A 17,579-nucleotide genomic window follows, 5' to 3' on the forward strand; every position below is an offset into this window, starting at 1 on the left:
GGGAGAGCTCTTTTTTACTTCCTAAAACCACTTGCAAGGGGTTTTCCAGCTACTTGATATCTCCTCATATCTAAAGAAGTGATTTTTTTACAGCATTTTGTTCTGTGTTTGAACACCCTCTTCTCGAGAATAGAAGGCAGCAGCATGTGATGAGGCTCTTTTTGAAGCAGGCAGTGTGTATGGGGGTGAGGTTGGTGGAAGTAGCTTTCTTTGGTTTGTTTACTCCTGCAAACAATGAAAGTCACTGTCATTTCAGTAGCAGTGCTTGTCTATGTGTTGATATGAGCTGCATTTCTCTCTCAAGCTACATGACTACTACTTTCGTGGTGGAAGCCATGGCTGCTGCAAATGCCCAGCTGCGATGGAAGAGAATGGAGAAGCGCAAGGTTTGTCTGGGGTTTAATTTTCCATTTTCTGGAGTTCTTTTGTCACATAAGGTTTGCCTGAGATTCCTTTGTCTTTGCCTTGCCTCATTACTAACTCCATTATAGGAATAAATTTCTACTCAACTTTGCCTTGTACAATATGGCTGTTAGTTCCCTGTGGGGTTGCTCATTAAAGACGGGATTTTCTGTTCCAGCTTTGAAAAATCCCTTGTGCTGCTCACATCTCTTACTGACTGTGCTCTCCTTGCCCAGAAGCATTGCTCAGTGAGTGCGGAGAGGCGGCAGCCAATATAGTGGTGCCATTTGGAGCGTCTATAAATCCTTGCTTATCTCAGGTCATTTAACTGGGACAGGTGGGAATGTCCTTGCTGCCAGTAAGGATGTATTGTAGGGAGTGGACAGTCCTGAAGTATGTCCTTGCTGTAAAATTGACTTGTGGCTTTTTGGATTCTGGTGTTAGCAGCTTTTCTGGGTCTGGGCAAGGTATAATTGCACTGATTTAGGTTCCTGCCTGTGTGTTGGTGGGCTGGAGTTAGGAGATGTGTGTTTCTGCTCTGACCGGCTTTGGCACTAAAAATGTTAGGATCCCCTGCTCTGCTAGTACTCATTTCTGCTCTCCGCAGCATCCCAAGTGTGGGCTGCAAGCTCCCTGGCATTGCTGCTGTTTGTTGGCCTGTCCTGCCCAGCCTTATTGGGGATCTTTGAGATGCTGGAAGTGAGGTCACAATGCTGGTGATGCCATAGTTCGTGCTGTGGTTAGAGGAAAACTCGACAGTGGTCTGATCTCTTCTTCCAGGAGGATGATGAGGATGAGGATTCTTCTTCTGGGGTGTCTGACAGTGATGTTCTCCTCCGAGACGGCTACGAGCGAGCAGAGATACGGCCTATCCTGTCAGTTCGTAAGTACCCGCTTTGTGCTTTGAGACCTTGTCTTTGCAGACTGCATTCCAGTGGTCTCTAGGAAGTGAAGTAGGGCTCTTCTGTCCATCTTGCCCTTAGTTCTCTATGTCCGTATCCCAGAGTCCTTAGCACTTGCAAGATAAGACTCATTGAGAATTCAGTTTACCTTCTGCAGTCCGATAAAGATCTTTTTTTTCTAGGTCACTAAGATGAGAGTACCTTACTTTGAAAACACTTTGGTTTCAGCAGAGTCATTGGACCAGTTACTCTGCAGCTATGGAGTGGTAGATAGTACATAGTGACCTTCATGCTGTTCATAGAGCTGTTTGAGTGTCTTCAGGTATTCTGGCCTCTGGGTTCATTGGAGGGTCTGGTTGAAGCACTTCTTGTTTGTAACTTTCAGAGAGACGCGGATCACCAAATATCTTTGAAATCACAGAAAGAGTGGAGATGGGCCAGATGGCTTCCATGTTCTTCAATAAAGGTAAGTGATTCATGCTTTTAAGCCCTTTCTGGTCCTGCTGTGTATTGTGTACCTGTCTTTTCCTCAAATCTCAGTGTGGACCTGCATCCTGAGTTTCAGCTATCTACAGCAGGAAAGGTCACTAGTTCCGTCTTGGTAGCACATGAGAACAAGATGTTTGGTCCTCCCTGAACCCTGTAAGCCTCAATTTGAAGGACTGGAGGTTTCTGGAGGGAGTTCCTAAGAACTGCATGTGTCTGGTGGGGGGCTGTCACCAAGAGAACTGCAAGGATGTGCTACTGGGCTGGAAAGGTTTCCTGGTGAGCATGTGGTAGGCAGTTGTCTTTTTGCCATTAAGTATCTTTGCTGGTATGTTAGGGAGCAAACTTGTAACTGTGCTGTGATGAAGCTGTATCCATTGCTGCGTATAATAGAAATGCAAGCTACGATTCTGAAACGTGGTGAAGAACGCGCTTGAACTGGTGTGCAGAGCCAGAGAATCACCAGCCGTTATGGATGGACCATTTTGAGCCTGTCAGGCCCCATTTCTTGTGGAAAGCAGCATTTTCTCTCATTCACTGTCTGCCTTACAAAGACGTGGTGGGCTGGTTTTCTCCCCTGCATTATGTCATCTTTATAGCAGTGTAAGACTGTTTCCTGTGAGGGGCAGCTTAAGGAGTATACATTATTGCTGCTCTTTGGAGTTTGGCTGAAAATAAACTTCATTTCCCTGTATGCTTTTTCTGGGCCTTCGTAAGCTTTAATCACTTAAGCATCAAAATCTACACTGAATCAGAGTGCTGCTTTCCTAGTTATAGAGGAGGTGACTTGCCCATGTGCTGGAGATCTAGCGGTGCCTTGTTCCTAATCTTGCGTGTTGTACTGAGGTACCCAGACTGTGGATGAGTTCTCTTGTGTTCCTCGCCATCTGTAAATCACCGCAGATGCTCCCCTATCTTTTAGTAGTCGTCTGGGGAGCAGTAGTGTTTAGGTCTTGCTTTGAGAGGATGTATAATGTGGCTTATCTGTGTCTCTGGGCATTCAGCTATAGAGGCTTGCTCAGCTGCTGAGGGGCTGGTTGAACACAGGTGGTAAGGCTCCTGTTAGCAGGGTTCAGAAAGACTTTTCTGGTGTGTTTCAGGAGGACGTGAGGATGATCCCTCCAGAGAGCCGGGTGTTATTGCTCTCTGCCTTGCTGCTAGGTGCTGCTCATCCAGTAGAGGGTGCTGGAAATACAGGTCCTCCGGTGCTGATGAACGTTTCCTAGCAAAGCAATATAAACTGCTTAGTGTTCTGGATCTTAATCCCTCTTCTTAATGTTGCTTTAGTGAGTGATCTGATTTTTGTATTAAGGATCTCCCCTTGGACCAACTCAGCCTAATGCCAAGGCACGAATCTCTGCAAGAAATCAACTGGAAGAGCAGCAGACCATAGCTTGAAACGTAGCTTGTGATCATTGTGAGAGGAGATGAAAAGCGTGCACTGTGAGGGGTCTGGGGCAGCTGTAACTCACTTGCTGCTTTGCCTTCCTCTGTGCTTAGCAATGGGCTGATTAGTTTCTTATGCTTAGTGCTGACAAACTGGGCCGTGCTAGGGAAGTCCTGGCTCCAAGCACCAATCACTGCACCTTGACAGCTAGCAAATGACTGGGTGGGTTTTTCCCACAATGTGTAGATACAAAACCAAGGCCTCTGTGGGCTGTGCAGCCTTCAGAGAGAAGGCTGGTGAAGGCTTTGCAGCAGACCTTCAAGCCTCTGATATCTATCGTTCTCTGTTCTTTTTTCTTGCTTTTTTTTTTTCTTAAACAATCTGACAGGAGTTGAATCTGCAGCCCTGGGAGGTAAGCTGGGGATAAATCTCCATCTCAGACTGTCTGCTTTCTTAAAGGGAGCAGACCGGCTTAGGCTGTGACAGTATGAATGCTCTTTGAGAAGAGCTGGCTCTGAAGGACTGCTTGTTGGTCTGGTGCACTTTGTTCTTTAATTTGCAGTGTTGGGTGCTTTCTTCTGGGTCTGAGCAGTCATTTATTGCAGTAATGGATTCTGGGCACATCTATCGCGCTGCATCCCCACAGGAAGTCATCGATTTTCCCATTTTTTGTCTAGTAATGAAAGTATTGATTAGGGAGGATCAGTAGCAGTTTATAAAAGAATTGGCAATAAACTCTTCCTGCCTTTGCAGGGCATGAGTTTTGTGAGGGCTGTCATCCGGGCTTCCCACAGTCGGTGCTGCAGCAGGGGTGCAGTGTGTGCTGCTGGATACCTGCTGCTGCTGCTGCATCGTAGCTTCTTCTGTGAGCCTTATTTCCTCCAGGGAGTATCTGAGAGCTGACATCAGCAGCAGATCCCTAAATCAGAATCTACTCCGAGTCCGTCTGTTCCCCTGCTCGGTGGATCTTGTGATATCTATCATACATCAGATACTTGTTATAACATGCAACCCTTTTTAATGGAAACTGGAGAAAGCTGGTGGTAACTTGCTGTTGTTTTCAGAATGGTGCAGACTCTTTAGCTGTGCAGTCATCCTGAATCTTTCATAGAGCCAGGGGGAGAAAAACCAAGGGGAACCTATTAGAAATTGACCGTATGTGGAGGGGTCAGAGATCTTCCAGAAACAACTTGTGAATAGACTTAACGTGTTGTTTTATAGAAGCACACGAGTTTCCTTACTGCTTCCCCAGCGTTTTGTAGGGATATTTTATGCTGAGTCTACTCAACATATTGAGTCATTTATTTAATGAAAGTGGAAAGATTCTCTACACCCAGAGAATTGGGGGAACGTGATGGCAAAGCAGACAGGAAAACTCTGGGGCTCCCTTGAAAGAAAAGAATCCAAGAGTCTCATCAGTCATCTCTGACTTCAGCTGCTGATTTCATCTCTCCATGCCAGTATTTCCCTGAGTCCAGACAAGGCTGTTTTGTGTGTCCCATGTAAGATGTTCTTAATCTCATAGTTAAATGCAGAGAAAACCAAACACTGGGGAGCAGGAACAGGTGGCGGTGTTGGGTTTTTTTGTGACACTGGGGCTGCAGGAACTGTTTTAAAGCAAGTTTGAAGTCTGACTCAGGGTGGAGATGTTAAGGAAATTCCAAACACAGCTTCAGCCCTTTGGAACTGGATCTGTGGGGCCAAAACCTTCACGTGAAGGTCCTGAGGGTTTGCAGGCACAGGGTTTGGGATCACTGGAATACTAAAAGTGTGTGCTTCTTCATTTATCTGTTCTTCAAGCTGTGTTCACACTAAATCTGTTGCCATCAGCTGGATGTTTGCCCGTGGCTGTTCCAGGTTGACAGCTTCATCTGGCAGATGACTTAGGTGAGACCTGCTGGCCTTGACTGGTGACTGTAGGATGGACTTAAATGAGTGCCTAGTTTGAAGGCAGGGTATTTAATGAGTCAGTGCAGCTCTGAGGCATCAGTTCCTATCAGTTCTTGAGCTGCAACAAAGGTCCCTACGCTGCTGACGTGACCCTTGTGTGGAACTTGCTGCAGAAGTAAATTGTGGAGGGAAATTGTGATTTCAAGACCTTGAAAGAGTTCTGTGGGCTGTTAATTTAGAGTGTAAAGTTCAAGAATCCCTGTGTGCTGCATTTCAGTGGAAATATTTCCTTTTCCTGCAGTGGGTGTCAACCTCTTCTATTTCTGCATAATTATCTACCTCTATGGGGACCTGGCAATCTATGCGGCGGCTGTACCGGTCTCTCTCATGCAGGTGACCTGGTAAGTGTGCTTACTGCTGGGCAGTTATGCAGTAGCAGAAATGAGAGCAGGTTTTTGGTTTCGATGGGCTGATAAGTCTGACTGGGATCAGCTCTGCCTCCTGGGGACTGCAGTAGACAAGTGACTCAAGGACTCTTGGGTGGGAAGGCGAAGCTCCCCCACACGAGTTGCTGCAAGTTGAGCTGTTGTTGGGTGTCTGAAAAGTACCTGACCTGATTTCCTCAGTCCTCAGAGGTGAAGTATTGCTAACTGCTGCACCTTGCAGACATGGGACTTGTTCTCTAGTTTGATTGCTGTTCCCTGTGCAGTATTTCTGTCTCTGGTTATGAGCCAAGAAGTGTGATGCTTATCAAAGCTGTGATCATTGTGACACTGCTTGGCTGCATTTACCCCGTGAGCTCTGGGCTTGAGACAATTTCAATAAGGAATAAGCAGTGAAGGAGAGTCGTCAGGCTGAGGCTGGGCTGCCCCTGGTCTCAGGACTTGGAAATGGAAAACTTTGGTGACCTGTATGTGAGACTGAAATTTGTTAACTGTGAGTTTCAAGTGACTGGGGACAATCGAGGGTTTACCTCTAAATGCACAGTAGTCAGTGAGTTGCTCTGTTACATATTGCAGAAATTAAAGAGTGCGTGCCCTCGCGGAGGGAGGGGAGAAACAGTTTGGGCCTCTGACCGTTCCTCTTCATGAATACAGTGAAGGGGAAGGCATCTGCTGGGAATTAATTACTGTCTTTTGTTTCTCCCTCCTTTTCCAGCAGTGCCATTGGCAACCATTCTTGCAATGTTGGAGATGGCACAAAGTATAATGATACAGACAAGTGCTGGGGGCCAATTCGAAGGATTGATGCTTACAGACTCTATCTGGTAAGTTTCTGAAACCGGAATCAACTTTATTTCCCTTGAAATTTTCTTTCTGCTGGATGAGGGTCTTTTCCTTGAGAAAACATGAATGTGAGTAACAGAGAACGTGAAGTTTTCAGCTCGGTCTGGCCTTGTAAACCAAGCGCCTCTCTAGGATGGGTGCCGTGGCTGTGCTGTGGATGGCTCATGGTTAGAGTCATCTTTCTGATCTTAAGTAGGTTTCTGTTCTCGATGTTCAGTGTTATGTTGCCTAAGTGTGTGATGTGTGTGTGCCAAAGGGGTGCTTTTAGTGGCTGGCTGAAGCAGTTGTTTTGAGATAATAGTTCTCAGTATATTCAAGTATGTTGACCTCTCCTGAGTGCATTCTTTACGTGAATAAAATTGTTTACGCTGCTGGAAAATCTGCTATTTGAGGGGTGATGTAAACAGGCCACTTAACGTCACTGCGATGTGCTACTTTAGTAATGGCTTGCTGTCTAGTTCAGGATTCTTCATAGCATCCATTACTGTGTTGTGGTTCCGCTGTGAAGCCGAGGGTTTCCCAGAGAATGGCAAGCACTGCTTGACTCGTGGCTGGCAAAAATGGAGCACTCATACCTGGAGATAAGTGTTAGCAGAGCAAAATGAGGAGAAGGCGTGTAAGCTGCGCCTAGTGTGGGTTTGGGACAGTGGTGTTAGAGGTCTCAAAAGTGTTAGTAGTCTGCGTATGGGGTGCCTGTGTGTGCATGGAGAAGTCCAGGGGCAAAAACTGCGTGCAGCCATTTAGCGGTTGGTACGCTTTGGACATGCAGCCCATCACCTCTGAGCGTGCTGCTGTAGCATTATTGCATAAGTAAGAGCTGGGATTCAGGAGTGTTACCGAATGTCAAAGCCTAGTTAATTATTTAAGGGAAATATTATTGCTTTATTAAATTGTCTCGATCTGCTTCCTTAAAATTTCCACAAGATTGAGGATTTCTTCCCTGAATCTCAATAACTGCCTGACCCAGCAGAGCGAGCCAGTCAGAGAGAGCAGACATGCATTAATTATTGCCCGTGTCTCTCAGATATTATGTCTATAATTCATGGAGATAATTGTCGAGACCTGAAAAATTAAAAAAAGAAAAAACCACCACAAAAAACCAGCAGCAGGAAACTGTGCATGCACTGTGTGTGTGTGTGTGTGTGTGTGTGTGTGTGTGTGTGTGTGTGTGTGTGTGTGTGTGCAGCACTCAGAGGCACGTTTCCCTGTTTGCCTCCTTGTGTGCATTTGGAGAATAAATATCCGCAGTCTTTTGGTAGTGGTTAATCCTTCCTGCCCTGTAACTGAGCAGAGGTTTCAGTGCCTTTCTGTGCTCCTTACAAGTGGGGAAGGATTGCCTGTGGGAGACAATAAGTCATGGTGGATTAGTGGGGTGGGGGGCAGAGGCTGTCCCATGGTCACTGTGTTCAGGAGGCTGCTGGTGATCTCCGTTACCTCTGAGCTGTGCGGGGTTTGGGGGCTCAGTGTTCCATCATGGATTCACACGGGAGCAAAATGAGAGGTCTGACAAACATTCCTTGGATGTACAAGCGAGGCTCCGGAGTTCTCTCCCTGTTCTTTCCAGCACAGGGGGCTGTAGCTCTCTTCAAATTGTCTCAGCTTTTTATATGTAGAAGTGGAGACGTGAACATGCAGGAGATGCTGCAACCTGCCTGTCTGTGGGGGACAAGAGCTTGCAGGTGTGAGATGCGTGAAGAGCATCACAGTTGGTTTTGGTCCTGTGGGAATCACAGCCTTTAGGAAACTTGCTCTGTTTTCTCAGCCTTCGCTTCCTTTTTAACATTTTCTATTGCTGGAATAATTGTGGCTCCATGTTTCAGTGGACAAGCAAGGTCTCTTTTTGCAGGCAACGTTCCCCCGTGGCCAGGGGACAGATGAACCCCGTGATCCAAGTGAAAGCATCTGAGTTTTTGGATCGTCCCTTCTGTGCTAGATGCCTGCCTCTACTCCTCTGGCTTTGTCTTAGTACTGTATGTAGATTTGGGGCAGCTTTAGGAGCACGATGTCACATCTAGAATCTGTTCCCTCTGAAGCAGGTCTCTGGATGTAGTGCTGTATCTCTTATTGCGTGCATGGCCCCCCTGAAACCCTTTTTTGGGCTACCAGGACAAATATTCTATTTGAGGTCTTCTGCAGAAATGGTGCCAATAGCTCTCCTGTGCCAAGTGCCTCCGGTCTGCCAGGGATCTGTCCTGCCTTCATCCTATTGACTCTTTTTTTCCCACTACTGGCTTCTTTTTAATAATGAGAACAACAAAAAACTGTTTTAAACATTGACTCTTCAGCTGCAGGGAGGGAGAAAGAATGACTGATGTAAAAATCCTATTTCATGGTTTATTGTCCCAAAAAGCCACTGGAAGCCGTCTCGGCTCTGATCACTGTGAATGGGAGCTGAAGGATGTACATAATGAGAATATTTAGACAGATTAAAGCCTTCTCCTGAGACTTGCTTGTCTGCGCAGCATCTTTATTGCTGCTCCAAATTTTCTCACCTAAGTGTGTCTGCAGAGTCCTTGGAGACCACTAGACCCCTATTAACCTTTGTCTGAACAAATGGTTATCTTGCTGCTTGTTTGTAAATTGCCTTGGAAAATAAGGGCTTGCAAAGTAAATAAGTGGAGGCGAGTGCAGGAAGTACTGAAATGATTCCCTTGTTCCTGACCCATCTCTTGCTGCTGCTATTTGCCTCCACTTTGCACCTCAGGAGTCCTGGAAGGTTTGAAGGCTTTGCAGGGCACTTCCAAGCCTGGCAGGGCCAGAGCATGCAGGGCGGGTCGGATGGAGGGAGGCACGTGTCTCATGGCCCAGCGACCTTGTTGAAGGCACGCACTGATTACAGTTAAAGCGGATCGATGGCTTTCTAGCGCTGCGTCGGATCGTTCAACGCTGTTGAGCTCCTGACAGCTGAAGTCCTGAGTCCCTTGGCTGTTCGGGTGCCAGTGCTGGGGGCGGAATTCAGTCTCCTGTGCTGGATTCATGCTTCAGTGCAGTTTCTTTATCATCCTCTCTGTAAGGTCGGCTGGGTGATGTCTGTGTAGACTTGAGGGGAAGGAGCGGCGGGTTTAAGTCTCAGGTCTCTCTTTGAGAAGAGTTCTGGTCTTTTTGTTGCAGTTTCTAGAAAGCAGATACTGAAATAAATGAGAGATTTAATCCTGGGAATCAGCAGCCGCTCAGTGTCAGATCCAAAACGCTTTCCTGACCTGGCAAGCAGTGCAGTTCTGCACCGGGGCAGCCGCTGTGGCTAAAATCTCTGCTCTCCATCAGCCCTCCTGTTCTGGCAGTTTGGGACGTGGTGTCTTCCCATAATGGGAAGGAAATGGCTTATTCTCAGGGGAAGCCATATACCTTTTGGGAAAGAGGCATTGGCACGGGGTGCCCCTGGTAGCCTGGCTCGGTGTGTCAGAGCTCCCAGTGCATCTGTTCCGTCTGAGTCGCTGTTGGTTTTGTAGCTGATTGGGAAAGGGACGCGGCATCCGCTTGTGCAGGTTCACAGATGCTGCAGTATCGCAGGCAGCGCAGCGGGTGCGGGCCGGGCGGAGATGGGAGCGCAGATGGTTTAATGGAGATTATCCCAGTTGGAAACATGCTTGTGCGGTGAATAAGATGAGCGAGCTCGCCGGCACTTCCCATCCCTCATCAGAAGGGGACAATGTCACCCCGGCCCGGCGCTCTGATCTGAATGCCGAGAGCAGGGCCGGGCTGCAGCCACGTGAGGCCGTGCAGGGGGGCGGGAGGTGGGATGAGGACACGTCTGACTGCTCGGTGCCAGCAGAACTTAATCGGCAAATGCGAAGGCTGAACTGATAAGTATTGATGTAGGACCATCTCCGTGTGCCTGGGCATGGTGCTGCCTTCCCCGGCCCTCCTCGGCTGCAGGCGGGAGCTCCTTGCTTTGTGCCTCAGGTTCTCTCCTGGCCGGGTGCACTGTGTGAGCGTGCTCCTCCTGCACTGTGCACAGGTACCCAGTATTTTTATCACCCGAACCTCCCAGCAGTTTTGAGGGACCCCTCGTGATGATGCTCGAACATCCGTGCTTGATGTCAGCCCCCTCTGGCCAATTGGGAGTTGGAGAAGCAGAGCTGGAGCGATGCTGCAAATCGAGTGCGTTTTCCAAGGACACCTGGGTCTGCAGCAAGTGCTTTTCCTCTGTCCTGCCTCCCTCAGCTGTGCCCTGCAGCAGCATCCTGTAGTAAATGGGTCACAGCTGCTGTCTCCTGGATATTTATTTATCCATACAGGTTTTGCTGTCTAGAGCCCTTGAGAACCAGCAGTGGTGAAGGTAGCAGTCTTAGTGGTAGGTGAGATGTCTGGAGCAGAGAGGGCTGGTATCACAGCATGTCAGTCAATGTTTGGGATGCCTTGAGCTCCCCGGGTAAGCCAGGGGAAGGGAAGGCAGGCTGATGGAAGCTTACCCTGCTGGTGGGGAGCCATGGTCTTATTTAAACAAATCTCTTAAACTGTGGAGTTACAGCTTACGGTAAGGATAAGGCTGCAGCTGGGATGCTATTAGCATGTTACCCAGTGTATTGTACACTCACAGTAAGACCTTCTTGCCAGTTTTATTGCGTTATATTCCCTACCACAAATGTTCTAATGTTTTTTATTAGGATACTGATATGGAAGCAGAAACAAATGTGCAAAAGTGACTTCTGTGCACAGATCCTGTTCTGAGAGCTTTGCAAGCGAGGAATCTCTTCTGAAGAATCGGGTGTTGTGCCATTTCTGTGTGTACAGGCACCTGAGCTTTGGGCTCTCACTGTGGCAGGAGAGGAACTAGTGCTGCATTAAGCATAAATATCAGCAGCCCTGTTTGTTACAGATGCCTCAAAAATACAGCGTTGCTTGGCTGCAGGCCTGGTCTCGAGGGCTGATTGAAGTCTTCTCATGCCTCTCAGCTAGACGGCTTCTGAAAAAGCTCGGTTAGTTACTTTTCTTTGAGGAAGGATAGGAGCCAATTCTGTTTAAAGTAAGTGGTGTCTGGGTGTGGGACAGGAAGGCGATTCTCAGCATCCTTATTGTGCAACTAATAAGGTTGAAATTGGCGCACAGCCTTGTTAATATGGCATAAATCCTGTCTCCTTCATCCTGGTCTGTTCTTCTGCTGTGGGCTTGTCAATAAATCCCCTCAATTGCTCACTCATCATACGCCTGTGACAGACAAACCAGCTGGTTCAGAGAGTTTCCCAAATACTTTGTGTTTCCTGATACCAGCGGGACTTCAGGGAGTAACTTGTAAGGAGGAGGCTTCTCCTGGCCTGACACGAGGAGTGGCTGAAAGGAGCAGAGTGAGGGTGCAATATAAACTTGTGTTGGTGACAGCAGAGATCAGCCCCTGGTGTGTGGGTGTGTTTGTTTTGCTGCTCTTGTTCTTACCCTTCTTGTAACCAGTTCAATTTGGACTAAAAGAAACGTCTGGTAGAAGGAAGTCTCCCTGTTACTACAGCTGGGGAGGAGAGCAGCCTTTGGTATGAAGGAGGAGAAACTGCAAGATTGAAGCAACTAACTTTAAAGGATGAGCTTGTCTCTTTTCACAGCAAAATCAATAGTGCAGGGGACTGAAATGTGTGTTCTGCACCGAGTGTCTGCTCCCTTCATGGCTGCAAGGACTGTGTGGGAGGGCAGAGCTGCTGGGCTGCTTCCTATGTGCAGACCCTGGTGGTGTGCCTGGCCAGCTGTGCTGCAGGCACTACCAGCCCCAGGGGAAGCCCTGGTGTGACTGGTGGAGGCCACTGGTGAGCTTTGCTTCCACATACAGGAGCGTTCTGTGTCAGTGCTTGATTGGGCTTACGTGATGATGGATGGTGGGGATAAGCCTTAGCAGCAAATCCTGTGAACAAATTGGGTAAAGAAGTGGCTCTGGATGTCTGTTTGCTTTGTGCACTTCTGCAGTTTCGAATCTTTGCTCTCCTGAACAGGGCAGGTGTCAGAACCAAGATCTGTTTGTGATCGCCGGCTTTCAGCAAGAGCTGGAAGGTTTTGAAAGGGCCTCTTGAAGTCCCTGCCCTGAGTGCTGCCCTGGGAGGTTCAGTACAGGCCTTTTTCTCAACAGCGCGTTTCCCACTATTTTGTTTGGTGTTTTAACGCCACTCTTGTTTCTAAGCAGAGCTCCAGCCTTGCTGCCTGCCTGACTTCATCAGCGTTTCCATCAAGTAAGGCAGCAGTTCTGATCTTTCCTCCGCTGAAATTGTCATTAATTCCTTAATATACAGACTGAACGTACCAGGGCTTACAGAACTGTGCAGTTACGCCGCTCTAAATATTGCCAGAGGCAGCGGAGGGAAGAAGCTCTGAACAGAATGATATCTCTTTAGGCTCCTAAATAAGTCTACAACTTCTTAACATCCTCCTAAATTGCACATTATGTCTGGTTGAGATCATTGACGTTCTTGTCCAAAAATGTGGATTTTTGGACTACATCAGCAAATCCCACACGTGGCTCATGCTTCTGTAAGCAGGACTATAAATACAAATAATGCAGCTGGGATTTATCTTGTAAGTTGAACTCGCAATAATACTCTCAGGCAGATCTGATCTCTGAAGCCTGTTGCACCAGCTTGGTGTGTGCTGCACGGCTCACGCCATGCAGGAGGCTGGCAGTAAGCAGGCTGCCTGCTTGCCCCAGGCAATGTGGCTTTCTCTTGCTTTTGTGCTGCTGCAGAGTAGTTAAAGTGTGGGACATTTCCTTCAAGCGATTCCTGCCTGACAATGCCGGTGATTGGGATGATGCTGTCCATGAAATTGCATCCTCCTGCAGCTGGAGAATTCTCTGAAATTCAAGGAGAAGTTCATGGGGGGGAAAAAGTCAAGGGGAAAGGGAACTCGATGACGAGTGACAGAGCTGCCTACTGTGCTGCATCAAACGGGTTAGTGGCCTTCAGGAGCAGTCCTTGTGATCCCACGTACCCTGTAGCCCTGTTAGTCCACGGCTTGATGTGTTTGTGGGGCCCTCTGTGCATCCGGATCATGCTGGCCCATGTCTCCCTGGCTCTGTGCTGTCTAACCCAGGGGCTTTTTGGGGTCGATACAAACACAGTTTGAGTTGCCAATACCCTGAAAGAAGAGGCAGTGAATATGCAGGGATTTGGCGCAGTGTCTGTATAGTAATGATTATGCCCTCAGACTTCATCGGTGGGAACTCATTAATTTCTTGTACCGTGCTAATAAATCGAGAATTGGGTAACCTTGAGTCACTGTCTGCCCCAGTGTTGGGGAAGAGGATTTTGTTTTGTAGCCTGTGAGAGGTCACAGCCAGCTGGTGATGGGAGGGGGGGAATACAGCCGGCCCTGGCTCTGCAGCTCCACTGCTGTCCTTCCAAGTGTCACAGAGCAGCCATTCGGCTTTCCTGCATCCATCCACTTTGCTGCTTCCCTCCTGCTTGTTCAGATGCAATTAGGAGATGCAGAGTAAGGGAGAGCCAGGGGTCAAGGAGGAGCTGAAGTGATTACAAGATGCTGCAAATGGTGTTGCCATAAATACTGCAATGATGAAAAATTAGATGCCAGTCACCTCGGGGTTGTTGCTGGCCTCCACCTTTCTCTTTTTGCAGAAGTGATTATGGAATTGTATCTACCTCAGAGGGTGCATGCAAGCTTGCTGCTGGCTGTGATCCTACATACCCCAGGTGTGCCAGGGACTGCAATCCTTGCACTGAATGACTTTGTGCCTGCATTTTTTCAGTTTAGGAGGAGAAATAACTCGTTTTCCAGGATTTTCTTTCCAGGCTGAAAAACCTTAAAGCTCTTACCAGGCTTTAGAAGCCGTGCCGTGGGTCAGTGGGGAGAAAAGAGCATCACCATGTACTTGGCTCCACCCCGCCAAGTAGCTTTGGAGCTACAGATGCTTTCTTGTGTCTTGCAGGAAGTCTTCCTTTTGGAAGAAGCCCTGGGAGCTGTCACAGGGGTCACAGCAGGTGGTGTCTGGTTTACGGGGTGCTGTGACTGTAGGTGGTGAAATACCACTTCCTTTGCTGGCAAGAACTTGTGACGACAGCTTAGCTCTCAGGGGATACCTGCTCCTGCCTCAGCATGCTGGGGAGAAAGGCGAGTGAGGACTCCTGGTGCTGGCAGTGTGTTCCATGTGAGTTATGAGTGTGAGCTGCTGCCAGGTGTCCCAGGAGTGGCACGTTAATTACTGGAGCTGCTGTGGCAGCAGATGTCTGCTGTACTGAAAGCGTAACCAGCCTTCTTTCCTTATCCATAAATATTGCTTGTGGGATGTCTGACAGCTGAGTCCTCCTTCCGTGGTGACTTTGTTGCGCTGTGGAGGGATCTGGAAATTAAAATCCTTCTTGTGTCTCAACCTCTTTGAGCAATCCTTGTTGTGTCGTTCAGTTCTCTTTTCTACCAACTTGAAAAGCTTCATAATAGCTTCTCTGCTGATAACATGCTGCCTATCAGCACAGCCCAGCCTCCAGCCTTGAGAGGTTGTGGATCTTCAGCTTTGTATATCTTCAGCTCTCTAAAAAACTCCTTCCTGACCAATCGGACTTCTTCCATGTATTTATATCTGTACTGTCCGCTGCAAGGGGTAAAGCTTTACCAACGAAAGCTTGGATGGCAGCCCTCAGCAATGTGCCATCTGGCTCCTTACGTGGAGGTATGAGCTCATGCAGAAATGTGGCCTCTTGTCACAGGAGCAAAGAGGAGGAGAGGTGGCAGAAGGGGCAAACGTGATGCCGTGCTTCAGACCCTTCGCTCTTGTTGGGCTTCAGCTGAAAACTGCTAAAGCCTTGGTGTGAGGGACTGGAGCCTGCTGCTGGGTAACGCAGTGACTGCCACAACTTGGACTGTCTGCAGAGTAGCTGCTAAGAGGCTTGTGCGTGAGTGTGGGTGAAGTTGCAGGAAACTTAAGAGTTTAAAGCTCTGCTTTTTCTTATTTCCAAGTGGAATAAGAGTGAGGGAAGCATTTCAGATGTAATGGCTCTGTCCAAAGGCAGCCCTAGAAGCTCCCCAAGGATGTGAATAAGAGCACCAGTTCATAAGGAAGTACTTCTGCTGAAGACAACAGGTCTGATGCAAGCTTCCAACAAAAGATAAAACCTCTGTCAGTGCAGGTAAAATGGCTTTTGGGTTTTGGTGGTTTTTACCCCCAGTGATGTCTGTGCAGACAGTCTGGAGGAGAGTACCTGACAGAGGAGCAGAGCCCCTGGGCTCTCCTGACATCTTGCTTGCATAAGTACAAAGAGCAGACTTGTTTCTTGTGTTGTTTTGTCTGTCCCTTCTAGAACTCATCTGGGTCATGGAGCAGCTCTGAGCTCAGGGGCTTCTTGCAGAAGCAGGAGTGCCAGAATTGCCACTGCTGACAGCATGTATGAGATGTCAGCTGTTTCCTACCGTGTTCAAGGTTGTCTGAACACCGAGTCAAAGCAACCTTCCTCTGGGAGGTGCTCGTTCAGTAGAGCCTGAATCTGGGAGAATTTGGAGCGAGCTCTGCTGAATGAGGGTGAGTAATGTGTAGAAATAGGAAGGAAGGGGTGCCTGGAACCTCAGCCTGAAGGGAGGCACTGAAGGAGAGTGCTGTGACATTGGTCACCCCCGTGTTAAAGCCGAGCAATCCTTAACCACGTACCTGAAGGCTTCCAGGTTCTGAATCAACAGAAAGCAGTAACTGCTGTTCTTAATTCACTGCTCAGCAAGCACCAAGTGCAGATGCTAATCTTGCAGATGAGTTTGTGGAGCCTGAGAACAAGCAAGTTCTGATGGCAGCAGTGAAAGAGGCTGTTTCTCAGCTGGTACAGATGCATGCGGGCCATTGTGCCTGAACTGCTGCATCTGATGCATGGATGGCTGGGATGCTGATTGTGCTTCCTGGGCTGGATTGGCTTTTTGTGTAAAAGCTACATTCTGGGAAGTAGATGAAAGCCCCTGATCTATTGAACTGTGCTGGTCTGGGCTGATAGATGTGCTCTTCAGGTCAACAAAGAGCCTGTTGAGTCAATACAACCCTCTGAATTTGGTGTGAAGCACATTTGTGTAGACTGAAAGACTCCTGGTTATCTGAGCATGCTTAGTGGCTGAGAGCTGTCCCGGTGGTCCTCTTGTCTGAGACTGGGCTGAGTCAACAGGCAGATGACCTGCTGACACTTGGTCTTACTCCTGCCTTTTTGAGATGAGCCAATAAGCACGGTTAGGTAACCAAGCTTTAACACAAGAGCTTCAATAAAATGCACTTTTACAAATATGCTTTCAAGAATATGTACTGCAGGCAATGGTAAACCCCAGCAAGCTTTCCCTGTGGCAGGAAGACTTGAGTTGCCCAGCCTGCATCTCAGTTTGAAGTACTGATAGCTGACAGGGACTGGGAAGGGGGGGTTGCTGTGCCCGCTGTGTGCTTTGGCTCAGTGGAAGGAATTGGTTTTTAAGACCTTGCTAAGGGCACGAGCAGGGTGATGTTCTGCTCATGGCCCTTGTGAGCCACAGGGCAGAGTGTAAGTCGGTGGTGGGAGGGCGGGGGGAAGCTCCTGTTCTTTTGTGCTAGTCAACTTCCAATTTTCTGGCTGAAAACACTGGTGAAAGTGAGAAATACTTGTAGGTAATGCGCTGTGCCTCCATGCTGTTTTCCAGCATAAGGAAGAAGGAAACACTTCTGCATCTGTTGCATTTATTTGCTGTATGTGCGTTTTGTGCATCCCATGCAGCCGGCCTGGCTGCTTGTCTGGCATTGCCCGTTGGGTGGAGGAGGTTGAGGAGGGATCCAGGAATCGTTCTGAACTGCCAGCAATGGGTGAAAACGCAGCAAGCTTAGACTGTGCTTGGTCTGCCTTGAAGTTCAGGAGTAGAATGATAAACTCTTTGATGTCTAAGCTAGCTGAAGAGTTGAACTGGAAAAGTTTGGAGAGCTTTTCAATCTAAGAGCTCTGCGTACTTGACTTTTGGCAGGGATAACCGCTGCCGTTTCTGTGTAGGCACCAAATTGTTTGAATTGTGCATCTAATGAAGCACTCCATTAATTATATTCCTCTGGGGAAAACCTTGAGCTTAGAAAACATCAGGTAGAAAGTTTGGTATGTGTCTGAGGTGCTTATTTGGGCGTACTTTTTCCTTGGGGAGAAGTTACGAAAGTAATTAACTTCCCAAGCAGGAAGAGCATTCCGGTGTCTGGCACAGCGAGGCAGAGAAATCAGATGTCCTTGCTGGAAGCATTGCAGCTCTTCTCACCCCTTTAGTGATGGGTGTAAGTAGGCTTCCTGGCCCTGGGGCATTTATGAGGTGTGATGAGATTCAGTC

General features: G+C 48.1%; 1 protein-coding gene across 2 annotated transcripts in view; it reads left to right on the forward strand.

Annotated features, from left to right (window-relative positions):
* TMEM104 (transmembrane protein 104) overlaps positions 1-17,579 on the forward strand; it is a 39,403-nt gene that overhangs the window by 4,150 nt on the left and 17,674 nt on the right. For both annotated transcript variants that reach the window (XM_072352143.1, XM_072352142.1), the window contains exons 4-8: positions 305-386; positions 1,183-1,285; positions 1,690-1,770; positions 5,369-5,468; positions 6,226-6,334. In XM_072352143.1, coding sequence (XP_072208244.1) covers positions 305-386; positions 1,183-1,285; positions 1,690-1,770; positions 5,369-5,468; positions 6,226-6,334 — 475 coding nt within the window. The remainder of the gene's footprint in view (positions 1-304; positions 387-1,182; positions 1,286-1,689; positions 1,771-5,368; positions 5,469-6,225; positions 6,335-17,579) is intronic.

This window comes from Excalfactoria chinensis, chromosome 17, assembly GCF_039878825.1.
Source record: "Excalfactoria chinensis isolate bCotChi1 chromosome 17, bCotChi1.hap2, whole genome shotgun sequence".
In the NCBI taxonomy this organism is placed as follows: domain Eukaryota; kingdom Metazoa; phylum Chordata; class Aves; order Galliformes; family Phasianidae; genus Excalfactoria; species Excalfactoria chinensis.